Source organism: Atractosteus spatula, chromosome 2, assembly GCF_055471065.1.
Source record: "Atractosteus spatula isolate fAtrSpa1 chromosome 2, fAtrSpa1.hap1, whole genome shotgun sequence".
In the NCBI taxonomy this organism is placed as follows: Eukaryota; Metazoa; Chordata; class Actinopteri; order Semionotiformes; family Lepisosteidae; genus Atractosteus; species Atractosteus spatula.
Genome location: NC_142707.1, coordinates 9,925,661 through 9,952,099, shown reverse-complemented (window position 1 = coordinate 9,952,099; position 26,439 = coordinate 9,925,661). Strand labels below are relative to the sequence as shown.

General features: G+C 40.6%; 3 protein-coding genes across 5 annotated transcripts; all 3 read left to right on the top strand.

Annotated features, from left to right (window-relative positions):
- The first annotated feature begins 1,050 nt into the window (after positions 1-1,050).
- LOC148839198 (vesicle-associated membrane protein 8-like) lies at positions 1,051-7,676 on the top strand. 2 transcript variants are annotated; one of them, XM_088909346.1, is made up of 3 exons: positions 1,051-1,226; positions 5,049-5,210; positions 5,730-7,676. In XM_088909346.1, exons 1-3 carry the CDS (start codon positions 1,212-1,214, stop codon positions 5,892-5,894), a joined length of 342 nt encoding a protein of 113 aa, XP_088765472.1. In that variant the 5' UTR covers positions 1,051-1,211; the 3' UTR covers positions 5,895-7,676. The 2 variants fall into 2 exon arrangements, with proteins under 2 accessions (XP_088765472.1, XP_088765473.1); XM_088909347.1 differs by having other exon boundaries at positions 1,075-1,226; positions 5,052-5,210.
- A 2,875-nt stretch (positions 7,677-10,551) lies between these two features.
- Positions 10,552-18,083, top strand: vamp5 (vesicle-associated membrane protein 5). 2 transcript variants are annotated; one of them, XM_088909343.1, is made up of 4 exons: positions 10,552-10,991; positions 13,726-13,872; positions 14,988-15,182; positions 16,419-18,083. In XM_088909343.1, the coding sequence occupies exons 1-4, from the start codon at positions 10,989-10,991 to the stop codon at positions 16,455-16,457; spliced, it is 384 nt and encodes a 127-aa protein (XP_088765469.1). In that variant the 5' UTR covers positions 10,552-10,988; the 3' UTR covers positions 16,458-18,083. The 2 variants fall into 2 exon arrangements, with proteins under 2 accessions (XP_088765469.1, XP_088765468.1); XM_088909342.1 differs by having other exon boundaries at positions 10,553-10,991; positions 14,988-18,083.
- An 802-nt stretch (positions 18,084-18,885) lies between these two features.
- rnf181 (ring finger protein 181) lies at positions 18,886-24,515 on the top strand. Its single transcript, XM_088909341.1, has 6 exons — positions 18,886-19,221; positions 19,413-19,543; positions 20,396-20,529; positions 21,416-21,531; positions 22,467-22,541; positions 22,996-24,515. The coding sequence occupies exons 2-6, from the start codon at positions 19,458-19,460 to the stop codon at positions 23,053-23,055; spliced, it is 471 nt and encodes a 156-aa protein (XP_088765467.1). The 5' UTR covers positions 18,886-19,221; positions 19,413-19,457; the 3' UTR covers positions 23,056-24,515.
- The last annotated feature ends 1,924 nt before the right edge of the window (positions 24,516-26,439 follow it).

Genomic DNA, 26,439 nt, shown 5'->3' with positions numbered 1-26,439 from the left:
ATAGTTAGAGGTGGCACTTCAATGTTACACATAAGCTGGAATCTGGGAAGCAATGTGTCTTTTCCCATTCCAAATATGGAAAAGTCACTTTGCATTATGAACTAATAATGTATACTTTTTCCATATATTCCTACCCTAAAATGGCTGTTTAGGACTAACCTTATGTCTTTTTCTGCCTTCATTATATTCTAATTCGGTGGTGATTTACTTAACCGTACAGTACTTCAGGAGCTGAAGAGTGAACAGTAACCTGTAAATTATTAGCTGCACCTTATCAAAGTGAAGTATTTCAATTCATATCAACAGACTACTGCTACTGTGACTACTGTCAGTGTATAGTATTTTTTTTTCTTGGGTAAACGCATATAGAGTTTACTATAGTATTAGTTCGTGCCAATGTTATGACAATTCATTTTTTCACGGTGTTTTCCCAGACATTCAGTAGGCATGCATGGAATGGAAGGAATCTGGGAAGCAAGGTGTCTTTTCCATTTCCAAAAAAAAAGGAAAAATCACATCTTAAAACAACTGTTTACGACTTAACTTACCATCAATACCATCATGCCAGAAATGGTATTTTAACTTTTTTCATAAGAACATGTAAAAATACATCACCAGCAGTAGCGCTAGTGTGACAAACAGTTCAAATGGAACAGAGACGGAACAGAAAAAATAAAGATCAAGTGCATGACCTGCGACTCTGATCTCTAACTTCATTTAAAAAATACAGCGTAAAAGAAATGACATGACAAGCTCTGGAACTCTATCCCTAAGGATATCAGAGTGTCACCTTCCCTGAGCTGTTTCAATTCTAGAATCAAAACCTTCTTTTTCGGGAGACCTGTTACCTGGCTAGTTCTCATTTTTATAGTCATTGCGTATATTTCTTTTTTGTTTTGTACTGTAAAGCGCTTTTAACGGCGCTATATAAAAATAATGTTGATTATTATTAAGTGGTTCGCAGAGGAGCACCGCCCAGAACTCACCTGTCGCCCAGGTAAAGCCATGACGTCTTTTGTGAGGTCATGTCGTAAAAGGAAGCAGGAAGGCGAGACTCTGCGGAGGGGGGTGAACCGAAGGAATTTAGTTCGCTCAAAACCAGGAAGTTACAGAAAGCCTTCGTTTTCGGCTTTGAAAGACAGGCGAAGTGTTCAAGAGACAGAAACACTGAACTTGCTCTCGAGGGAGGCGGTGGTCTTTCGTCTTTCGTAATGGAAAGCAAAATGGTACGTCTGATCGGTTAAAGTTATACGTTACTTGTGTTTTCGTAATTTTCTTGATCCTCAAATTTACGTATGCGTTTTTTTTCCTCCTAAGATAATGGGGTTGTAGCCGTTGTATGGGCTGGAGGGGTATTCGATGTTTGTTTACATCTGTAGTGAAGCTTAAGACACGTGATTCTTTTAGTAACAGTTTATTTTTTGGTTGTCAAACACTGAGTGTTGTGAAGTCAACTTTTAAAAGTTTTCTTTTGTTCCTTGTACGGATTAGAAAGTGCCGTGCAAACTGTTGTACGCGGAAGGGCGCTTAACTTGGTTACAGTGGAGTCGGTTCTAGGCTACTGTACGAGACTGAACAATGAAAAATTATGGTGTGTGTATATATAGTTTGATGAAATGTGAATATTCGTATTCGCAGTTTTAAAGCACTTTGGGGTTGACTTTTTCGTCGTCAAAATACCAGAGTGTTCCAATTTAATTTTAGACTTTCCGGAAACATGTTTATGTCGAAACATTATTATTATTATTATTATTATTATTATTATTATTATTATTATTATTATTCGGTCACGTATTTAAGTAACTGAAATATAATTTCTGTAATATAGTATCATATTGTGTTGTGTAGCGACACGATTTCCCCCACTTAAAGTAACGCAGGAATTGAGCCGAAACTACAGTGAGCGACATAAATCTATCTTTGGATCAGAACAATTCGTGCAAGAATGTTAAAGAAGATACTGTATTATTCACTGATATTAGGCTTTTGCAAAACTTTACCTTTTGTTCTTATCATGTGACTTATAGTTGCTGTTGCAAAACTTAACCAAATGCTCTTATCAAACTAGTTATCGTTTTTGCGGTTTCCTTAGGAAATCGTACTTTTCCTTTAACCTCTTACTTAACTAATTTGAGGAACAAAATCGAGCCAACCGTTTTATTTTGGAATGGCCTTCTCGTCTTTGGTCAGATTTTTGCGGTGGCAGTAAATACCAGTTAAAACGCTTCACAGAGAAATGACGTCGTGAGGCCCAGCAAGAAAACACAGGAAACATGTTTATTCCTCTCATCAAGTAAACCGTCTTTCACCTTTCTTTACTGTTTACTGTTTTTAAAATACCTTTTTTTAGTAGAATTGGATGCATGGGGAAGAAATGACAGGGCTATGATGCAAAATATATGGTAATCCTAACGCTTTCTGAAGATCAGAAAAATCCGGAAACTAATTTTCATATGGTGCAAATCAATGATGATTTGACGATGCTCCTTGGTGTGTTCACTTCCAGTGTCCATTATCCAAAGGTTAATATTCATTATACTCAATATGGGTAATACGTTTTTTCTTAAAAGACAAGCCTTTAAACCATTCTGTAAGAAGTCAGTCATGTTTTTTTTTATCAGTAAGGTGATTCTGGTCTTTGCAAGAGCTTTCTTTCTTTTTGTGTTGCTGATCTCTCTGCTTTCCAAACACACGTGTTGTGATTCACATTTTGCTGTTCCAGGGAGGTTGTGTAAAAAAAACGGTCTTCCAGCTAGTTACGGGGTTTCATTCGGAAAATATTTCTGCCCGAAGAGAGACTTAAAAATGTTCTTGAGTTTTTTTAGCACTTCAAATACTGAGCGAGACTTGTGAAGACAGCTCACACACCAGTTGTGTGAAAAGACGTTTTGGCTCTTATCTCGCACAGAGCTCCTGTTGGAGAGCTGGAGAGGGGTTTGGTTTGGTTTGGTTCTCGCAGGGGGTGAAGAGGCATCTGCAGTTTTCCATCATTGCTTGAGAACAGTCTGCAGAAGAATGGAAAGCTGAGCCCTGAATTCATTCAGGATGCCTTCAGCTGACATTGGATCTCCATTTAAAAGAGAGTTGCTCCTTAATTTTTGCTTTTTCAGTACCACTATCTGAAATGTTTGTGGTTTACATTTTGGGCGCTATACGTTTATAAGCAATGCCTGAATTGGCTGACCAGCCACTGAGCTGGTGAGCCTGTAAGCACACTAATCTTGCCTTAGAAGTGTGACGTGAAGAGTCTGTAACAGTGTGGTGGCCCACCTCTTGGGTCTTTAACAGATCATTAAATCCAAATAGGAGAAAAGATCACATGCAGCTGCTCAGACATGGGTTCAAATGGATCTGCAAACATTGTTCACATAGTGTTGAGATTGTGCCCACCAATCACATTCCCAAATACAACAACAAATAATACTTTCACATCAAACTCACCTGTTCTACTGCTTTTAAATTGTTACCTTCAGAGTTTGGGAAGACCATCAGCAGGTGAATTATAATATTCGATGGATGTTTTCTAGGGGAAGTGTGCTTGGCAAGCCTAACCATGGCAAAATAGGGAATACCAGTTTTTAAACTACTTGAAGAGTTTGAAAAAAATCCGTTTGAACCCCTATTGGCAAATGATACCTTCACCACACACATTGCTGTTCACCAATATTGCGTTTTACAGCCAGTAGTTCTAGTAACAGCACCAGTATTGGCACTCTACAATCTACACAAACCTTAGTTTTAAAACAGTTGTAAATAAGACTGCGTTTCTAATTGCAACCCTGTCTGTTCATTTTCAAAGGGCTTAATGCCACGGTCAGCCATCCCTGTTCTTGGAAAGCCAGAAAGACCTGGGTTTTATTTATCAAAGCCCTTAATAAATCTGACCCAAGCGTTCCAGCTACTTAACACCTAATGATATATGGACACACCTGTATAACAAAACATGGGGTTGTCTTTCTCCAGGACTGGCTACACCTGCTTTATACTATACCAAAAGAAAATAGTGAGGGAAAAAAGAATCAGTGCTGAGGAGCAGAAGAATGCTGGGTTGAAATCCATCTGCATGAGCAGAGCTGATGGAGATTTCAGATGTACAGCTGCTTTTCTATGCTCTGGAGGAGTATTAGGCCCAGCAGAGCAACAGTCAGGGTTGGCTCTCTCATTGTTTGTGTTCTGGCAGAGCAGGTTAGCGAGTGTCGCTGGGGAGGCGAGGCTGTGCTGACAGAAGCACACAACACCCTGGTCTCTAGGATACGGCCTGTTCTCTTCTCACTGAGATCTCCTGGGGATGAGCCTTTCCCACTGGCTTTAGAAACATCCTTCCTAATTCTGTAGATCAATTGCTTTTCTCCAGCATGGCCAGGCCAATAAGATATCAAGCAGTCCATCTGCAGTGCACACGAGCCATGAGTTCCTTATATTTTCACTCCAATGTAAGGTGATCCCTTGATAAAAACTGTTAAAAATCTCCTCCTTTTTCTCCTTCACTACTCTTGCTTTTTGGAATTTTACAGGCAATTAGTCTCTCATATTCATATATATTAAACACTGGGTTTCAAGGACCTGGGATTAAATCAAACTTTCGACCTAATATGTGATGTGTTTCCATTAACATTCACAAATGAAGAAGGCTCTTCTTTCTTTTCTTTACATTGCAGCATGGAATGAACCTATACGCGTTTCCATTAAGCAGAAGCAAGAAGCATCTGTCAGATATAAAGTTGCTGTCCACTGGAATTTGCTGTCGGCAGTGTTGAAGGTGTGATGTAGTCTGTGTGTCACACGTGCCCCTGTCTGGGGAGTGGCACTGTGTGGCTCTGAAGTCAGAGGTGCTTGTAGCTAGTACCACACTAAACACTGTGATATGAATAGTAGGTTTCAAACTTGATTTACTTCATTTTCTTTTAAAAGCACCTTAAGGATCCAAATGATTTGAGGCCAGAGTTTGGGTGGTTCAAACACAGACTCTAGAAGACAGTGCGTCTCTGCTTGCTCTGGGCTTTGACAGTCCTGCTCTAACCCACCTACTCCTGTCTCTGTGCTGGTAGCAGGGGCAGGGAGCCGTAACGGTCGGTGAAACCAGGGTCAAGACTCTGCAGAGCGAAGTGGATGGCGTCAAGGAAATCATGACCAAGAACGTGGAGCGCATCCTGGAGCGCGGAGAGAGGCTGGATGATCTGATGGGCAAGACCGAGGACTTGCAGGCTGACGTGAGTCTCCCCTCCTTGTCTGTCACTCTGTTTTCCTCACTCGTTTTTTTTTTAATGTGCTCTCCCAGTCTCGCTCTGGACTTTCAGTCTCTTTTAGCCATGTGCTTTGCTTTCATCCTCCATAGGATCTGAGGTCTGGAGAGAGAACTGTCTTTTCCCAGTGGTTGTTTCTGGGGCCTTGTAACACCATTCTCACCTTCTGCAGTCTTACCGCCTCCATCCTTCATTCCATTATTCTGCTTTTATTCCTTTTTCTACTTTCTCTCCTCACTCTCTGGTAGTCCCACATGATGGAAGGAGAGTGGATTCTCAATCATTCTGTATTTTCTTCCATTCTCTTCCTTCCTATGTCCCCCTCCCTTCTTATCTCTCATACTCCCCTCTCCTCTTTCATTCTTTCTCTTCCTCCCTCTCCCATCTCGTTTGCCCCTCACTCTTCAGCTCTGCTTCTCTCTTTCTTCGATTCCCAGCCTCCCCCGTTCTGACTCTTATTGTCGATCCCCCTCCCTGTCCCCGCAGGCCCAACACTTCAAGCACACCTCTACGAAGGTGGCCAGGTCGTACTGGTGGAAGAACGTCAAGCTGATCATATGCATCGTTGTCGTCGTTGTCATCATCATCCTCATCATCATCCTGTTGGCCACGGGGGTCATCCCCACCTCGAGCTCCAAACCTTCTCCCTGAGTCCTCACTGCCCGTGCGTCCTGAAGGTTTTTCTCACTCCACACACACACACCACGTCCCCCTGAGCTCCCCACCAACCTCTGGCCACTTGTCTTTTTTTGTTTGTTTGTTTGACAGAGGAGTGAGCTGAAGTATTTGAAATTGTGATAATTGAAAAGGAAAAGGGAGTGAGCCATTTTCTCTGTAAATGGTGCACCCTTGTACTCCTACTCAACCTGTGTGCCCCTTGATTTACACAATCTAACACATCCCTGCCCCCCCTTGCATCTCAGACAGGTCCGATGATGACTGCTCAGTCTGGAGCTGACCTGCCTGCTGTATGCCACCTGTACTAACACATCAGTTCACTAGAGGGCATTATATCCTCCAATTCGGAACTCACCCATTTTAATGTAGGAGTTTTTTTGCCATTATGTTTCCTCCCTTATTTATTTAACCACATTTATATATACAGGTAGGATTATTCAAGTACTGTGTGTACATCACAGACCATTACAAATAGTCACAACTTGGTTATATGAATATTTTTTTTCTGAACTAAGCAAGATCATTAATTCAGATCTTACAGACTTAAGAATTATTGTATACATGTCAGTGTATATATATATTTTTCTTGGGTAAACGTATATAGAGTTTACTATAGTATTAGTTTGTGCAAATGTTATGAAAGTTCATTTTCACAGTGTTTTCCCAGACATTCTGTAGGCATGCATGCCTGCATCGTGATTAAGAAAACCAGTTCTGTTTTCTGGAAGGAACCTTTTTTAGCTAGGAGAACAATGTTACAAGAATGTTCCTGAGCCCGAGTAATTTTGCTCAGGCTCACAACTGGACATATTAGTTTAAATTACATTTATAGTCAACAAATGTTGCCAGTTACCTGGGCAGTGTCCTAATCAAAGTTTGATTGTAGTGAAATATACTTCAAAAGTCTGTCCACCTAAGTTACATAGACAGTTACATGGACAGAGGGTCTTTAATAATGAATAGTTAGAGGTGGCACTTTAATGTTACACATAAGCTGGAATCTGGAAAGCAATGTGTCTTTTCCCATTCCAAATATGGAAAAGTCACTTTGCATTATGAACTAATAATGTATACTTTTTCCATTTATTCCTACCCTAAAATGGCTGTTTAGGACTAACCTTATGTCTTTTTCTGCCTTCATTATATTCTAATTCAGTGGTGATTTGCTGTACAGTACCGTACAGTACTTCAGGAGCTGAAGAGTGAACAGTAACCTGTAAATTATTAGCTGCACCTTATCAAAGTGAAGTATTTCAATTCATATCAACAGACTACTGCTGCTTGAGCTATAGTCTGTTTCTCCTGTTTGCACCAGAGTTGTCTAGGTTTCTGGGTCCACTTTCCACTTGTTCAAAGGTAAGGTGTGGCACTCAGTTTTGGAACCAGGTTTTTTACCCAAGATATTTTTTGATAAAAAAAAATAAATTTTCTTGGCTATTGTACTACCATCATGCCAGAAATGGTAGTTTAACTGTTTTCATAAGAACTTCTAAAGATACATCACCAGCAGAAGTGCTGCAATGACTGTGTGACATTAGAGTTGAAATGGTGAGATGGAACCTGTGATGCTAGTTCTGAGTAACCAAACGATATCTAACACTTGTATATTGTTAATGTTATGTTACTCCACTGTCTGTGCATTGCATAAATAATTCTAAGATACCTCCTATAACCCTGTTACTGGCCATGTGCACAAAAACTTTCTTTAAAAGATTTTTTTAATGCTTTGAATCATTAAATGCATTTTTTCTCTCATTTGTGTCTCTGGGTTACAATCTGTTCAATGAAAGAATTTATTCTAGGATGTAAAAAAAATATATTTTAGAAGAGTTAGTGTTCTGAAAAGAAATGAAAAATGTAACCCTTGCAAACTGTGCCCTGGGTTTAATTCAAGTGAACAGAATCGAATGCATGTTGAATTATATACAATGAGATTTGTCAATCTTTGGGTGATCCATCCACAGAGTGTGTGATCACCGTTTCTTACAAAAAAAAGTTCCAATATTTTTCTGTAGAACAATGTTAAATTGTGTGAAACACAACAAATACAAGACTGGATATAGGATCACTCTGGATCTAGATTTGTAATCTGTGTACATAATACAGAGAGGACAATAGAAAGTTATTGTGTGTGTGCAATATATAGCCGTAATGTAGCTGTAGCTACATGTTGTGTGCAATATGGGAATAGCTCGCTTCAGTAATATTGATGATTTAGAACAGCTGGGTTAAAATTGTCAGTATTCCACCCAAATTTCAGTTAAGAATGTTAATTTATTATGTGTTAAGATATCATTGTTTACCAAATATATTTTCCTCATTGTGTATACTTAATTCTTTTCTCGAAGTAGGCTATGTAAAATCTTTCACAGTAATCGCAAGGACTGTACTTGCACCTTACAAAACCCAAGGAATTAATTTACAGTAACTGGCTGCAAAAAGATTCAAGTCAGCTGCCTTGGGTCTTCCAGAGCAGTCGAAGCCAAAGTGTGCATTATTTTTTGTATGGTGTGTGTGTCCTAAGGAAAGTTGAGAGTCATCATAGGTCAAAGGGTACAGCTTTCTTTGCAAGAAAACCGACATCACCAAAATGAACCTCTTCACTGGAAATTTGATCTCGAACAGCTGTTTTCCCACAGGCTGTTCTCAGGTTGATTTAAGTAGCCAATAAGATTTGTGAGATTTGGTTAACAAATTAACTTGTTCTCATTAAGCAAATAGGCTAATACTGGGTTTTGGGGTGTTATGCAATTAACTCAATTTAAACTTGAGAGATGCATAACCCTAAACATACTGTGATTCTCCAATGAGGCAGTAAAGTAGTTAACTTAGACAATCAAACTGTACATATTCTTAATAACTTTTTATCGTTGTACTGTGTGTAGAAAAATTTAAATGGTAGAACAGGTAAGATAGTTTTATTTTGATTATTTTCCTGCATGAATTAAACTAGAATAAGACTGCCAATGATTCATCAGCATATCATATAATCAAAGCCATGCAACACAACTATAAAATCTTCATAGGTTAAAAATGGCATTTTAAAGATATTTAGAAGTGTCGGTTCCGAATTAGAAACCACTCATTTCATCTACTAATGCCACCGAAAGCTAGTGATGTGGTATAGCCATTCATGTTAGAAATAAATTACTAAGAGTGAAGTCGGCAGTACCAGTAATTAATCACAAGAGGGAGACATTAAATGTAAACATCAAGACTGAAGTTACTGATTCTTTAAATAATAAAATCTATAAAATAGTTGAGCAATTCTGAACTAAAATTAAGTGAAAAAATATTTATTTTTCCTGTCTCCGTTTTGGTCTGTCCCTTATCTTCTGTTCTAAATATGCAACTACTGTATTGCAGAAAGGGGAAAGGTTAATAAAATTGCGTTATCAACAAGACTTTTGTGTTTTTATTTGCTAATCTTTTGCAACTCTCTCGGACGATAGCACTCGACATCTCTGTGGTTCGCACCGGAGGAACTAACAAATATTAGCTTAAACACATGTCTGTTTTGCTTCTGTGGTTAAATCCAGGCCTTTGTCATTAGGTTTTACCATTTCTGAGTTTAAGGAAGTCATGCCTGCAGGTGTTCAAATGTAGAGTTGTGTAAATTTAAGATAGCACTCTTAGTAACTGCTGATAGGAAGTGAATCAAGAATCAGTTCGTTTTCCGGTTGTCTTCAAGCTTTTCTATAAGAAATAGTTATAAGTGAGGTGAATTTTATGGAAGGTGATATATCTCTCACTAAATTAAACTTGTCGGTGCAAAGCATAACACTATAGCACAACACAGCTCATGTAGTTAATTATGCATGACTACAGTGCATGTAGTTCCTGTATGTGTACATGACTAATCCTAGTTCAGTACATATGACTACTGTCCATTTAGTTGTGTGTACATAACTACAGTCCAATAGTAGTTCATTGTAGATGACTACAGTCCTTGCAGTTATTTTTACATGTATGTACTAGTTCTGTACATATGATTGAGTGGTCAGTAAGGAAGGACCACATGCACAAACACCGCTGAAACTCGCTTATCTGCACTGATGATGAAACTAGTGATGGCAGAAGCGGAATGAATTGTGGGGGCTTCAGGAAAGATTTTGTTTGCATACGTAGAAAAAATATTTATGGGGCAGCACCTCACAGTGCAAACAAGACAATGACCCATGCAATGTGATCGAGTAGCAAGCAGTTCATCGGGATAAAACGTGTAAATTCTTAAACTGGCCAAGTCCAGGATAAAATGTTTGCCTGGAGTTCTCCCAAAATAAAACGTATGTTGTCTTTACGATTCGTATTAATCTCACCTACGGTACTGCCCTAATAATTCTGGAGGGAACTGTATGTACATTAGTCTGTATCGGTTCACTATCTAATTTATTATACTTTATTTCAGATTACATATTTATTTATATACAAATATATAATAATAATATATAGTATCATATATATATAGTATTGCTGCTGTGGGTTCTCCGCTCTAGGGACACTAAGGGAAATTAGGGCAAACTTTTTTTTTCAAACCACAATGTGTGACTTGAGTTTTTTCCAGTTTTTTTTTCCACGGCTTTTGACAGCCGGGAAGTGCTGAGCAGCAGTTTCTGACCGACAAAGCGAAGAAAGAACAAACAACTTCCACATCCCCGAGTCTTGAAAACAGCTGCCTCGCATTTTTTTTCTCTTCTTCTTCTCCTCGAGACACATCTGTGTCTTAAATACTCTTGACACTTTTTGCCGACCCCTGAGTCAAATATAAATGTAAAAACCCGTCTCCGCCGGCCTCCACTCCCAGTCTTGTGGGTGGTGTTTTGAATGCCAGTCATCCAGAGAAAAGGGAGAGAGAGAAAGGACACGGGGGAAGCGAAAGGGCCATAAGGACGAATTCGTTGAGGGACGTAGAGCTGAGGTTGAACTGTGTTCATCAAAAAATAAACTTGAACAATAGCAAAAGGTTGTTTTTTTTTCCCTTTCCTCCGGGAGCGACTTTGGACGCAACCTGACTTCGTCGTAGGCTGACGTTTTTTGTTCCCTTCAGGCAGGAATAGGACTGTCAGTATGGTAAGTAGCCTACGAAGAAGAAAATAGTACAAAAGCCCTCAGATCTCTTGTCCAGGCTTTGATGGTGTGTGTACTGGCGATCAGCCCAATTTCCGTTGTCCATTGCAGTTCCTTAAAGCTCCGTTTTTGGGGCCGCTCTTTGTTTTGGACTATGTTATGGTTCGCTGTGCTTTCACTTTCACCAGCTACAGGCCTCGCTGTTTGGGCTGAAATACTGTTTGAGAAATGCTGTAAATATACTCGCGAAAATACCATTTCGGCCACGCACCCTGTTAAACTTATAGATAAAGCTGAAATATACGGGGACTTGCAAGGGAATAAAATTGAAAAGAATCACAAAGCCTGACTTTTGAAAGTCAAATGTTATTGCACAAAACGGAATGCAGTTTTTTTTTTAAATTTGGCATTTGTAACGTGGGTCCCTGCTGTCGCACACGCCCCTGTTTCAGTCTCGAGGTGAGGCAACCGTGTTTTTCCATTCTTGGAAATGACCCATATCAGTGTAAACACTGCAAACCAAGGTACGACGTTTTGTGTCAGTTTATCTGTACGCAGCGAAAAGGGGTAGACGTAATAAATAAAAGAGACAAACACCACATGGCGAAAACTGATGTTCAGTAACCTGCGGTTGCTTTTCTGTCCGATTTCTTAGGATGTCCTTTTAAAAAGTGAAAGCGTTCAGCGGTCCAGTTCTGTATCCCCGTATTATCCCGCATATCATTGTTTTCTCAATCAAAGTGAACTCGGTGGCTTTACTGCCTTTAAAATGCACCAAAGTTGATGTAATAACCTTCGAGAAGGTGATGCATCTTTGGGGTTGCACACAATGCAATTAATGGAAGACATTTAAACACGTTTTCCATCAGATAGCTGCGATGCCTGGCTTTTTACTCTAGGTGGTGCCAAAGAGTTACAGCCTTTGAGGATTGAGGTCTACGCAAGTGGCCGCAAAATGACCAGAGCAGTGATAACCTTCCAGGCGGTTCTTTATAGACCTTGAAACCTGAAGTGGGAGTGAACATCCGAAACGGGTTAATAAAACGTGACTACCTGTAATTTGTAGAAAAAAACAACTACACAGGCTGGGTTCATCTGTGCATGCAGTTTATACACGTTCAAAAAAAGTCACAGACGAACGGTAAATGGAAGAAATAAAGTAAGGCATATACTTTGAAATGGTTTCACAGGCTCTAATTAACACGGTCCTGGGCGTGCCTATCTCATTTAACATTCAGTAGTCCAAAATTAGTGATAATCAAGAGTCTGAAACTCGTGCTTTAACGTAGAAAAGTACTATTATGACCAACTGTGCTTGTAGCTCTAGGGATTACAAGGACTGGAGAATTGCTAATGTAAGAGCCATCCCACTGAACCAAGTAATTATAGACCAGTACGTCTGACTGTTAAATATAAGTTGGATATGGAAATAATTATTAGAACTAAACTGGAGGATAATCTATTTGGAAATAATATCTTAGGAGTTAGTCAACACGGATAGAGTTCTTTTACCAATCAACAAGTGTAATACACACACAGGGCAAAAGATACGTTGTATTTAGAGTTTCAGAAAACTTTTGATAGTTTGTCAAACTAATTAATTTATAAATTGCAGACGATGGGCATTGGGTTGACAAGTAGTCCTTAAAGAGAAAACAGAAGGTACTACAGATAGCGAGGGATATGAAAACTGGGGTGATGCAATTTAGTTATTCTTATCCACAATTTGTGAAAGCAAAAAAGCAAACAAAGCTAACAGTTTAAACTTTTTTAAATGTTAAAATTGTATAATGTGCTTGTAAGGCCTCATTTAGAATGCAGTGTACAATTCTGGTCATCCTGTTACAGCAAAGATATTCTGTTCTGGGGCTGAAGGCAGTGTTCTGAAGGAGCTGAAGCTTTTTAATGTGGAGAAGACCACAAGGATGATAACACGGTATCATTGATAAAAGTATTCAAAATCCTCAAAGGCATTGACAATATCAACCAAGTCAATTTATTCAGAAAGAACAGTGGAACTCAAACCACTGAGCACGAGGATACTCCTTGGAAGTGTACTTAAAATCAAGAGCAGAGGGCATATTCTTATATTAAGGGATGTAGGAGAAGCTACTCAGCTTTTCTGTTGTTGAAGCCGTTACTCTTGCTTCTTTCAAGAAATGGCTGGATGAGGTGCTTGGATCAATTAGCTACTAATTACCAATCAACGCAGATGAGCTTGCTTGAAAAACATTCTTAGGCTCTCATTTGCCTGTGGTGATTTGAAAACATTTCCTGTGCGGTGTTGCTGGTAGTTCTTCTGGTAAGAACAGCCTGCTTCCCAGAAAGGCAGCAGACTTGTTCCAACAAGCAACTGTGTAAGAAGAATGCATTATTACACGTTATGTTTTAGACTTGATTTTTTTATCTGTTGGAAAAGAATATTAAGTCAGGCATTGTCAATAAAGCTTTAAACTTTTGCTATTGTGTGCTAGAAGGGTGTCCATTCCTGATCCCAAAGAAATCATGCCCAGCAGGTCTTCTGGATAGGACCTGGAATTTTTCTTCACCACCTGACCTTCAGGACTCCTACCCTGTAGTTCAGTCATTGGCTTGTAGGTGTTCGTGTAGGCACACTATCTCAGCTATCCGCAGGAGAACAGCATAGAAGCTGTCATTATGTATGTGATCCATGTTGCAGTACAGAAATCTTTATCCACAGCACAGTATCCTACAGCCTTTTTCCTTGTTGTCTCAGGGGGACAGTGGGAACTCCATGCTCCAGGAAACCCAGGAGCACGTGGAGGAGGTGAAGGGCATCATGCTGGAGAACTACAACAAGGCTCAGGAGCGACACGGGAAGTTGGAGGATCTGGAGGACAGGTCCAACATGCTGCTTGAGAAGGTGATTGCAGGGCAACTGGGGTGTATAGGCAGACTGCATGGTGAGAGATAGAAGTATTATCTGGAATGGCTCTTGCGAACAGTGCAGGAAGACTCACCTGTTCAAGCTCTACAGTTTTTGCATCGCCAGCAGGTTAAAGATTAAATGTTGGTTTCTGATAGACCGGTAGGAGGCACTTTTCCCCCAAGACCAGAATTTCCAATCAGCGCCCCAGTAAAGTGGTTAATGTCATACCCAGTGGTTTAAGATGGAACTAAGCAGCAGTTTGATATGTAAGGCAAACCCAGGTACAGGGTGAGAGAGAAACAAAACAGGGAAGCTGCAAGCAATGTGGTGTGTTAGCAGGCTGGAGACTTGGGCAGAGCGTGGTGCAGGCAAACACAGTCCAGGGTCTGGGGTCAAAAACAAAGCATGATTAAAAACTCGACAAAGATGGAAGCACAGCACAGTGAAAGCACGAAGGCAATTCCACAATCATAGTCAAGAAAAGCAGGCAAGGCTCACAGCATGAGAATACACAGTTCCAAGGCACAGTGGGTAAAATCCAGAGTCAGGGTGAAGCTAGGGTTGAATATGCTGGGAGAAACAAGCAAGAACACAAAAACAAAGCCTGGCAGCGAAGCAAGGTTCAGAGATAAACTTTACACCAGAGCCCTCCAGCATTGTCCGAGCAGAACTCAAATATCCCGATCCACCAGAGGCTGGAGTGGTGTTACATCGCCCACAGGTGATTCAGGATTCCTGTCAGTATGCATTTCAATGGAAACTGGCACTGACTGACAGTTCATTAGGTGTGGCTGGCTGCCATGGCAAACACTAGCTGGCTTCACAGTGCTCCAGGAGGAGTGACCCTGACAGTTAATATCTGGCCTACACTTGATGTAGCACTCAGAAATTAAACATTGTATTGAACTCTATTCTATTACCATGTGTCCTGTAGAAGGTGCAAGTAATATGGGTGGTAGGTAAATTTACATTTTGTGTTGATTCTGCAGCTGCTTATTCACTGCTGTGAATTCACTGTTGGTGTTGCCAAGAGGACTCTAGTGAATTCATTCCCACCTAATTTGACTGTGTTCTGTCATTTAACAGCTGATGTCCCTGTTTCTTTCCAGAGCAAAGGGTTCAGCAAGACCACCGGCAAAGTGGTGCAAAAAAGGCGCTGGGAGCACATTAAGATGAAGCTGTTGTTGGTGTTCATCGTGGTCTTAGTGCTAGCTGTCATCATCGGGGTGGCTGCAGTCATGGCCTCGAGCCCGGGCTCAAGCTTGAGCTCCAGCTCCACCTCCACCAAAGCATCGGCGCCCCAGGTGACAGTCCCGCCACCTGTAATACCTGAAGAAGAGACATAGGCAAATTGTCTTCACGAAACAGAATCTCTGGGAGGAGAGCGAGGGTGAAGAGAAGAAGTACAGTAAGCCTCCACCCATACCCTCCTGGGGACAGCCTACAGGACTTCACAGACTTTAGACAGGGCAGGTAGCAGAGTCCAGTAACAGAGGCCTGTGGGAGCCGTACCGCTCTCGGCAAGCACCTCTGCAGTGTCTAGCCTCGCAACAGTACAGCTTCTTCAGCACCGCTCGTTAATCTCAGCTTGTGACTCCGCCTTGTTTTTGATAAGGCCAGACTTTGGATTGCAGGTGAAGTGGCCCAGGCTGCCTTCTAGCTCCAGAAGTTCAGAATTTGTTTCCAGAGGGTAGCAACGTCCAATATGATGCCTTCCAATAGGAGATCTCATTCTGTCCCCAACATTTTTGAAATTCTGAAATATACTATGTCAAACATTTTAAGATACCGATTTAACCTGCATATGCACACATAGGCTTAGTATAATTCAAAAGAAGGCAGTCCTTCCCTTGTTGTGCTTAAGAAACCAAGGATATTTCTTTTGCCTTTTTCTAAATGCCTCTTGCTGTAAAACAGCATCTAGTTGAAGTTAGTGCTTACATTTCTGACCCAGGAATGATAACACAAGCACCTTGTTGATACCAGATTTGTTTTCATAGGAACTTTGGATGTATTTTTTTTAATAGACAGAAATGGTTTATCCATCAGTGGAAAAGTTTCTTGTTCTCAACATAAAAATAATTTTCCTATGACACATGCATCTATTTAAATTCACATACAGGGACACATCCTCTGTGGAACGGAGTGTGGGCAAATATGTGCTCCATTCAAACTTAGTCCACATTGCTAATGTGTCATCTTTTTATTTCCATGCAGTGATATTTGCATCTTCTATTATAATTTGTGACTGCATTTAGAATTGCAGCTTGTTTTAAGTCTCAGAGGTGCAACTGGCATACTCCTGAGGTGTCTGCCTGCCAGAGCCATTTCTGATTTGAATGCTTCGAGCTCCACAGTGACCAACAGGAGAGTTGGCTCCAACTGGAGGAGCGCTGCATCTCTCGTGAAAAGGCTGCAAGCTCCCTGGAGCCTGAGAAGACACAGGAATTGCCAAGGAGACCCTGGGAGATTCCTGCCCAGCTCATTTGACTGTGTTCTGTGATTACATTATTCTTCGTAAGTCTCACTTCATTTTTCAGGCTCATTTTACACCATGGAGCCTTTTACTGTGCCTTTGAAGTACCGTGGCAACTTTCAGTTAACGTCTGGAGGAACTCCTCGGATCAGTCGGCTACTAACAATCCAACGAACTAAATGGGACATAAGGCCTCATCTCATGTGTAACCTTTGTTGTGGTCTTAAAAGTGTGTTTGCGAAAACACACAAGGGGTGAGCCCTTTTTAAAATCTGTACAGGGCTGGTATGAACCATACTAAATGTGAAAAATATTCATTCATTTTGATTTTTTTTTACATATTTACTTATAAAATGTTAATAACACTACTGAAATATTTTGCTCTCTGGGAGCACGTTTTGTCTGAGGAACTGCATAATTTCTTTTCCCCGTAAGTTCTTTTACTGTTTAAAAAATGTAAACCATCGCGCAAGATACCATTTAAAAACTTGAGACATACGTATTAGGGAATCCAAACAAGTGGTGGTTACTCATGTCTTTCCCTTTAAGCATTACTCTTAATACTAATTTTCAAAATTTCTCCTTCCAAATGCCTGAAAATGACAGGTATCACCTGAAACTGATGTGTCACAATTACAGTGTTACCTGCCAGATCTGACACCATGTTCCTAGATTTTGAATCGATTTATGTTTCTAAATATGTTACACATTCTCTAAGTATCATACAATGTGATATGTGTGAAAAATACATCGTTACTACATAGATAGTAACATATAAAATACATATGATAGCCAAAGGGTTATTTTATACTGGCTTCTAAAAACCTTTTTAATGTGTTACTGTTCTAATGATCTAAATTCTTGAAATGTAATAAATATTTATCAGGTTTACTTTTCATTGTGACAATTGCCAGATATGAGGTGATATAAACATCACGTTGCATGTTATTGCTCGATGGAATAGCCAAACACCTGACCAGGTAATTCTATCAAATAAATCCTTGTGTGGTTTTGAGTGTCTACATAAGGTTATACAGTACGTGTAGCAGTATAGTCTAATGCCTTTTAGTGATGATGCTCTAGCACATGTGATTTGGGATTGTGGAATAGTAATGTGAGAAGCTGCAAATTTACTGCCTTCTTAAGGCTACTATCATGGAAATGTGCCTCATTACCCTTAATGTACCTTTAATGTAGCCAAAGATCATGAAATTCAGCACAGACCTTAAAGTAAATTTTACTGAAATGCAGTGAAGAATTCTGTTTGGGTTTTTTGTTAATAAATGAACAATAGAAGGTAGCAACAAAGTGCCAGTTTTTGGCTATCTTACTAAATATAACCATCTGATCTTGAAAAGTTTTTAAAAAGTAATGCACAACCATGTTTTCAATTTTGGGTCGTTTTGTTATTCACTAGGAGAAGTTTGTTTTTCACTAGAGTCCAATTAAACAACAAAAATGTCTTAAAATATTTTGACAGTTGTTTTATATTAATACGTTAGGGCAATGTAATTTTAAAGGAAATTATTTAATAGACATTTGGATGATTTACCATGTGTATATGTGAAAATACAAACGTTTTCAAAATCCAGTCACAAAAATACTTGTGTATATAATTTTAGTTTTGTCATATTTAGATGGATGTGTACTCTATATACACATTGCACTTTACATGTATATATATACAGTATGCAGAAGTCAATACACGAATAAATTTCATGTTATAGATTCATTTTATGGTGTGACATTTTGTACATAAGTATACTGAATTGTGAATCAAATATAAAGGAAGATAATTCACACATTAGTGGATTATTTATAATTTTTCAGGTTGCTGATCCACAGATAGATTATATAGGCCAGTGTTCAGCTAACAAAAAACATTTTCCTGCACTTCTTATGCCATTACTTTCATAAATATGGTGCTGGTGATTTAATTGATCATACTTTTTATCAGCAAAACTGTATGCTCATGTGTACTGTACCTTCAACTTTTCCAGGTCGCAGATAAACCATGGAATTAGGGATTAAATAAGGTCGTACTCGAGCGTTGTACAGTTTCGGATATTTTGCCTTTACGTTTTACTCTTTTACCTGCTGTATGCAGATGATTATTATCATTTCCTGCATAAATCTAAGACCATGAAACAAAATATGACTGTAAAATAATGCGTGAAAGACGTATTTGAGATTTTTTAATTATAATTCTTACCTGAAGGAAACCTTGTGTCGTGTCACACATTTATATACTATTATATATAATGGTATATCATACTCTAATAAATGAATAGTTAGCGTGGCTCTGACTTTGACTTGATTCACTGGAAGAGGATATTTCTAGTGATGTGAAACTGTGAATTTTCAAATTCCCATGGTTTACATAAAACGAAATGAACTTATAGTCTTAAATTTACGGTACCTATGAGCCTCTCAAACAAACTATATCGGCCTCTGCCTACCTCCGATTGGTAGCTTTAACACCGGCTTGACAATTGATTGGATATATTCGAGTTGAGACTTTAGTTTGAGCCAATCCTAAACCTGCTTTCAGTTTCCGTCCAACTTATTCTGTCGATTCATGCTGGACAAGCTTTTTGAAAATATTTCTTTTTTTAATGAAAAGGTAGCCGGATGTCTTTGTATTTATCGTTTTATTTTTCCCTGAAGATGTTTAAGTGTCATGATTCCTAGCAGTTTCAGCCCGGACAGTGATCTTAAATTACCACATTTAAAAAGCAACGGATTTAATAGAATATCCGTATTGCAGTTGCCGTTCCTTAAAAACAATTTTTGTATAATCGGCGGCTTCAGCTCGGGTCCTAGAAGAAACTTGCATTACAAAGGAGTACGGAGAAGCATATTATAAGGTACGTATTGTGTTGTCTTTATTCTGTCCTTTTAACTGAACCAAAACAAGCACAAAAATAATGTATACAAATGCTTCGTCTGTATTAATGTATTGATTTTGGTTTGAGTCATCACGTCACCTGAGATCAGGAAAAACGTGTCGTTTCTTGGTTGTGGAGTTCTGCCTTTCATCACTCACTTTCATCGTCAGACGTGACCGTATCCAGGCTGAGCAGCTGATCGCCCGCCCGTGGACATGGCTTCGTACTTCGACGAGCACGACTGTGAGCCCACGAACCCAGAGGAGCAGTACCGGCAGAACGCGTTGCTTGAACTGGCCAGGTGTCTGTTGTGACCTGCACCGCACATGACTCCCGGAAACATGAACTCGCTTTAATCCGTAGCCTTGGCCACTATGCGCAGAGGCTGTGCCACTGTATGGGCCGGGCCAGGCCAGGGGTGCGCTGGTTCAACACTCTTTAAATCCATCTTGTTGAGAGCAAGGGAGGGCTTCGACCTGTCCAATCAAACAAAATGGCCGGGGCAATTAGGTAATTAGGGGCTCAGGTGAAAGGAAAACCGGAAACCTAGCTCTCCAGGATGGGAGTTGTGCCCCCCTTGCTCAAGTGGATTTAATTGTGAGCGAATTGGCCTTAATTTATTTATTTTTCCTTCTTCTTTCTGCTTTTCTACTTATCTTTGCTCTCCTACCAGTTTCTGCCTGGTCTTCTAATCTCATTGTTTAGAACGCATGTTTGGTCACCTGTCTTTTCGTCTCTCAAGGGTTTCCAGTATTAAATGATATATCTCATGCCTCAGGGAGGGGACACACTGTGGTACAAGGTCAGACAGTTGCCATCCTCTTCAGCCCGGGCTCTGGAGAGCCTCAGTCCAGCAGGTTTTACAAGAGAGCTCTGTCCCTCTGTCCCATTCATTAGGATCTAACCAAACTACTGAAAATGTATTGGCATGCCTCTCAATACCAGGAATTGGTTACTGGTTACTGTAGTGTAATAGCCAGACTCAAAGCAATGTATTAAAGTGCAGCTTGCTGAGCTCTGCTCCCTGGTCTGCAACGTGTAGTGGTTGTTTTATATGGGAGTTTGCCTCTGAGTGCTTTGGGATTCTTAGCTGTAAGGGAGAAGTGGCTGTGTTCCTGCTGCTGATGTGGTCCTCTGTGTCGTGTCACGGCAGGTCTCTGATACAGGGCATGGATATTGATCTGAGCCCTGATGTCTTCTCAGAGTGGAACCAGCAGCTTCCCCCTCCTGCTGCCAGGCAGGTGGTGCAGAGCCTGCCCACGGTCATCATCTCCCCCGAGCAGGCAGGTGAGCTGGACGGCGCCGAGCCGAGCCGAGCCAGGCTGGGTCACAGCCCGTGGCCTCAGCCTTGGGTAGCTCTCCTGCAGTCCTGCAGTCCCCTGACAGGGGTTTGTCCACTGTCCACAGTGTTTGTCTGTTGTCCAGAGTGTCCACTGTGTTTGTCTGTTCTCCAGAGTGTCCACTGTTTGTCTGTTGTCAAGAGGGGTCTGTCAGTCAAAATCACAAGTCACTTTACTACTACGTTACTTTTACCACAGAACACCAAAACCGACACATGTATGCTCACTATTTATTTTACAGTCACGTGCCACCCTTTAAAATACAATCTGCAGTCGTGTGTCTTCAGTAGACCCCTTTTTGGCCAAAAGTATTAATTTTCCCCCCAAGTGTAGGATTTATTAATCATTAGTAACCATATTTATTTAAAATACCATTACTGTTGTTCTGTTGAAAAGAATATTGTTAGATGTTCAGTTCAAGAACAGGAGGAAACAACTGTGCGGCCAGCATGTGTCAGCTGGTGATCTGCAGGGCTGAAATAAGAGCTAGACAGACCCTGGGAGTAGAGATCATGCTCTGCTTGAGGACTGAGGATGTAAAAACCACTCAGTGGCTGAGATTTGAAATGAAAAGCAGCTCAACTTATTTCCTTATTAGTTTCTGATTGAGTTTCCAGTTTTTAGGAGAAACTGGACAGGCCAAAGGCAGGGATATGTAAAAAAACAAATCGCATAATATGATGCACGTTGCGTTAAAAAAATAGTGTACTGATTTATTAAGTGTATTTACAAAATGTACCATTGTAGAAAATATTCTGTGTTTTTTAATGTTTGCCCTAGCATAGCCGTCCAGTGGTGTCTGATTGCTGGTCTCTTTCTCTGATCTGCCGCAGACAGGGGGCTGAAGTGCCCAGTGTGCCTGCTGGAGTTTGAGGAGGAGGAGACAGTGAGGAAGATGCCCTGTCAGCATCTGTTCCACTCCGGCTGCATTATGCCTTGGCTGGGGAAGGTGAGAGACATTCGCTGTCACGCTCAGAAATACCCTCAGCTACACCCGGCGCAGTCAGAAGACACTGCACGACATCTCCCTCCACTCTGTTTCTGTTCACTTCCCAGGGCTGTCGTTCTAGTGAATAGGTCAATAGGTGAGCCTTACAGGCACAGAAGAGCGTACGAGACAGAAAAAACTGGGTCTACACTCTGTACCTAATGTGAAGGGAGGAATTCTTCATTGTTTTTTAGTCCCGTGTCTAGGTGTGCAGGGCTTTACAGTAACATCTATGTATTGATTTTCTAACCTTTTTATCAGCTTCAAGGTTGTGGGGACGTCGGAGCCTATACCAGCACACAACGGCTGCAAGGCAGGATACACCCTGGTCAGGACGCCAGTCCATCACAGGGTAGACAGGCACAAAACCCATACACACTCACACCAGGGCCAGTTTTCCTAGAAGCCAGTTACCAGCATGTCTTTTTATTGTGGAAGGAAAGAGAGCCCCCAGAGGAAACCTATGCAAACATCTAAACTCCTTGTACAATCATATGTATTAAAATATATTATTTACAAAAATATATCGGAAGAATTTGGACTACATTTGCCAGCGAGAAAAAAAACTCTTAGTCAGCTTGTGAGCCCACTCTGCAATCTGTAGCACTAAATGGACAGGACGATTAAGAAACCTTGTCATTTTATTACATATGCAAGGAGCTTTGGAAACAGAGATTCAGGGAGCTCAAAAAGACGGGTCATCTGGAATTAATGAAAAATATTAACTTTGTATTGTGGGAGGGAAACGGAGCACCTGATCACATGAAGGCAGGGAGAACATACAGACTCCTCACAGACAGCACCCCAGGAATTGAACCCAGGGCCTCAGCTCTGCGAGGCAGCAATGTTAACCACTGCTCCTGAGAGTAACATGTTCAATCTTTTTTTTTTTTTAGACAAACTCTTGCCCCGTGTGCCGCCACGAGCTGCCCACAGACAACCAGGAGTACGAGGAGTTCAGAAAAGAAAAGGTGAGTGCCTGTGGGCAGTGTGAGAGCCTGCTGATCCGACAGCGAGTCCATCCGTGTGCTGGGTTTAGATTTCACCTCCCAGATGTTTAAGCAAATAATATTGGAAACCAGCGGGTGTCCTCTGGGTCAAACAAAAAGATCTAGTCATTTTTCTTTTCTCCGCACAGTGACTCCAATTCAAACCACGGAAATTTGGGAGGCCAGTCTTTGATTCTACTGATCTCTCCCAAGACCACATTCTTAGCTGCTCAGTTAGAGGTTAGAGATCCTGCAGTTTGCCTGGTATAAGGTGATAAAGCTGATGGGTCACTGGAGGGAGAATGAAATGCAGTTTGTTGAGTTTAAGGGTGTGGTGCCAGCTGTTTATTACTTCAGAATGTATTTTCCCCAGCCAGAGCTGGGTTTTCTTGTTCACTGTGCTATGTTGTGTAATTTGCACTGGGCTGTCTTTCAGGAGCGGATGAAACAGCGCAAGCACAGGCTGGACAATCTACATGGGGCCATGTACACATGAGGGAGCTCCAGAGTCCGTTCACACACAGCTGAACATCTGCTGCACCTTACTACAAATCATTCCTTTTTTATTTTACCAATGTCTTGCTTTATTACCATTCAATACTGATTTTGGTGGAGGATGAGGGGACAACATTTTAGTGTCAAGAGACTAAACTTGAAGGAATTTTCATGTTGTGTTCTCAATTAGCTTTTATGTCAAATTAAATTCTTGGTAGTTTTCTGCAGCAAGGAATATGGATTTGGCCCATTTCATACTGTGGAATGGGTCTGTAGTGGCGTTTTTAATGGCAAAAGATTAAAGACACAAATCCTTTTTACAGCCTATTGTTTTTCAGTCCAGATTAATAAATAATCTACCTCTATATTCACTATATATTCCATAGATTAAACTGAACCCATCTTGAAGATGTCTTTCTCTGCTGATGTTCTCTAAATGCTCTGCAGCTTGACCCTGTAATGTATGGATGTAATCTGTGATGCATTCTGGTACTTGTAGTCGTGTCACATTGGAGGTAGATGAAGGTGCCTTAGTAACTCCAGTAGAAACCTCTCTCTCCCTATAGAATGAAGGATGAGCTCCTTGATTCTGGTTACCCAGAGGTCACCAGTTCCTCTCTGTGCTGTGTTGCACATGGACTTCTTTATGAGGCCATCTCTGCAAATTTAGTAAAAGTGAGCAAGCTGGCAATGTCATCATTAAAGTGGCTTGCCTGGGAGATAAAGACACACTGTGAAATGAAGCTGTGGCTTCAGCAGCACGTGTTATTTAAATTGAATAAGTGCAAATTTAGAGCAGTGGAGTGTATAACTGCCGTCCACAAGGGCCACAGGAAACTCGTCATTTAATTTTGCTCCATTCTTTAACACAGTGCTTGAGACGTTATTTTGCTTAACAGAAACAGTTTAACCTGCAGCATAAATACACCTTAAATACACCTTTTGGCTGGAGAGCCTTCCTCAGGTGTATGATTTTTTGGTAGCCTGGGGCCCCTGAAAGATGGGAGGTTGGGATCTGTGCACCAGAGCGATAGTGAGAGGTGTCCTGCACGGAAATCTCGAATGTGGGAATGAGTGAGCGCCTTTCGTTCCCCCAGGAAAGGGCAGCAGGGTCAGTAATTCAGTCATCAGTTCCAATCTAGACAGTAATTCAGTCATTAGTTCCAATCTGGGCAGAACAGCGGAAAAAGTATCAATGTATCAATGCTAACAGTGGCTCAGGTCTTCAGTCAGCTTATGGAACAACTTGGAGTGTGCAACACGTACAATTTCCAGAGAAGGAATAAGAAAACAGACCATTCACTAACAACCAAAGGCAAGAGACCGTTCCATGTCTTGACTATCTGACATTCAAATACTTTCATTCCTCAAGTTCCGAAATTTGTAATTAGATCCTATTCTAGAAATTGTGAATCTCTGTATTTTCCTTTTTACATATAAATTAAATATTTTTCAGAATTCAAGTGGAGTGCTGTGTTGTCCTAGGAATTAAGCACAAAGTCCTTCATATTGTATTCCGGAGTCTCAGGGCTAGTAATCCCTAGCGTGGGAATTCCTCCAGCAGGCCAATAGATGATAACAAGAACTTTAAATGTGAATATATGAGGTGTGTGTCTCTCTGTTTTATACCTCGAAGTGACTTGAAGACTGTTGATGTTGAGAAGAAGGCACATTGCCTAGCACTTTATAAACACAACAAATATGAATACTATCCCCATTCATTCAAACTTGGCCTTTACGAATCATGGCCTCCTAATAAGCCTCATTTCTGAACTGGCTTCATCACTCTGTTCTCCTCCCCACTGCTAGCTGGTGTGTGGTGAGTGTACTGGCACTGTTGCACCATCCAGGTGGGGCCGCACGTTGATGGCAGTGGAGAGGAGTCTCCATTATCTACAGTATAAAGCACTTTGGGGGGTGTATCCAGAAAAGACCTATATTAGTGTAATTATTAATACATTCAGTGGATTCTAAAATAAAATTCACCCTTTTAAGAGGCATTTAGTGACTTATGTAAAAAGCATTTGACAAACACTGCAGCAGTTATTTTCTTGAGCGTTTCAGTGATTTCAGTTCTGCTCCTCAGTTGCAAAGTGAGACAACTTCTGAGGCAAAAAATTTTAATCAGCAATTATATGGATGTTTAATGTGCTCATGCTTCTCTTACCTAGGCTGTGTTTAAATCTGTAACAAAAACCTTGCGGATTTCATGAATGTGTGACAGTGTTGAGAATAGTTACGTTTGGAAAAAAAAATCTAGAAAAGTTAAAGTGACTTGCATAAGTCACACTTTAAATTTAAAAAAAATTCAAAGTTGGGGGAATAAATTTAAAAAGGCAGCAGTAAGAGCAATCTAGCAAATTTGGTTAAAGTAACCATATTTTCCCACCTAAAAAAAACAAACAGCATGAAACTCTACACTTGTACACTAGCACAAGTATGTGAAGACTTGCAGTCAGGCAGTTTGCACTTCACATAGATGTCTGCTCGGTTCTTAGTAGTTTTTTTTCCTGCTGAAAGCTCTTGACATGATCATAACACTCTGTCCACCATCAACCTCGAAACCCGAAGAGATGCTCAACTACCAAAGGACTGCACAAGTTAGAGCTGATGTTGTGCAAACAGCTGCATTAGTATAATAATTAACTGGTTGTAGCAAAGTGCTACAATGGAATGGATTTGTTGGTAAAAAAAAAATGTATGTTAAAACCATATAATGATGAGCCTCCAAGCTCTTTTTTCAACTACCTCCCTTCAGAGCGTGGGAAAAATTCCACGAACTGGATTTCACTTGTTGGTTGGAATAACCAATTGTTTTTACATGTTACAACCCCAAGGGAAGAAAGACCTGCAGATATTCTCATCCTCCAGTACACTTGCCTACTAAGCTTCTCACCTTTTGACGTCGTTAAAGCTCCGCAGTTCCTTACAGGAGTCAGCACTGGTTGAACTGTCACAGCTCTTATGGATGCAATTACAAGATTGCGAATCTGACAAGTCACAGGAATTGCCAATTTCCTAAAATCCTTCTACTCACCAATTACTCTAGCAGTTGTGCACCACAGTTCAGGGAATCACAAGTCTCCGCTGCCATAGCATAGGCCAACAGTCAATGATATGTGGGCCTAAGGCTCAACCCTGCATGCCGAGTAAGTGCTAGCAGTGCATTGGCTTAAGAAGGACCTGCAATTACAAACAACCTGCCACTAGTGGCCGCTAAAGGGTCTCTAAACTATTGTAAATAGCCACATTGGTTGTTAATTATTTCTGATGGATGTAAAGTGTGTATGGTGTAGTTGGGTTTGTTAACAGTCAAGGGAAGCAAAATCTTTTATTAGAAGCCTTGGAAAAAACTACAGTAAAGCCTCCTGGACTTCAGGTCAGT

Coding starts and splice junctions, on each gene's coding strand:
- LOC148839198 (XM_088909346.1), top strand. Junction 5,211..5,729: donor CCGAGGACTTGCAGGCTGAC/GTGAGTCTCCCC, acceptor CTGTCCCCGCAG/GCCCAACACTTCAAGCACAC.
- vamp5 (XM_088909342.1), top strand. Junction 13,873..14,987: donor CCAACATGCTGCTTGAGAAG/GTGATTGCAGGG, acceptor GTTTCTTTCCAG/AGCAAAGGGTTCAGCAAGAC.
- rnf181 (XM_088909341.1), top strand. CDS start 19,458: ATGGCTTCGTACTTCGACGAGCACGACTGTGAGCCCACGAACCCAGAG. Junction 19,544..20,395: donor GCGTTGCTTGAACTGGCCAG/GTGTCTGTTGTG, acceptor GTGTCACGGCAG/GTCTCTGATACAGGGCATGG. Junction 21,532..22,466: donor TTATGCCTTGGCTGGGGAAG/GTGAGAGACATT, acceptor TTTTTTTTTTAG/ACAAACTCTTGCCCCGTGTG.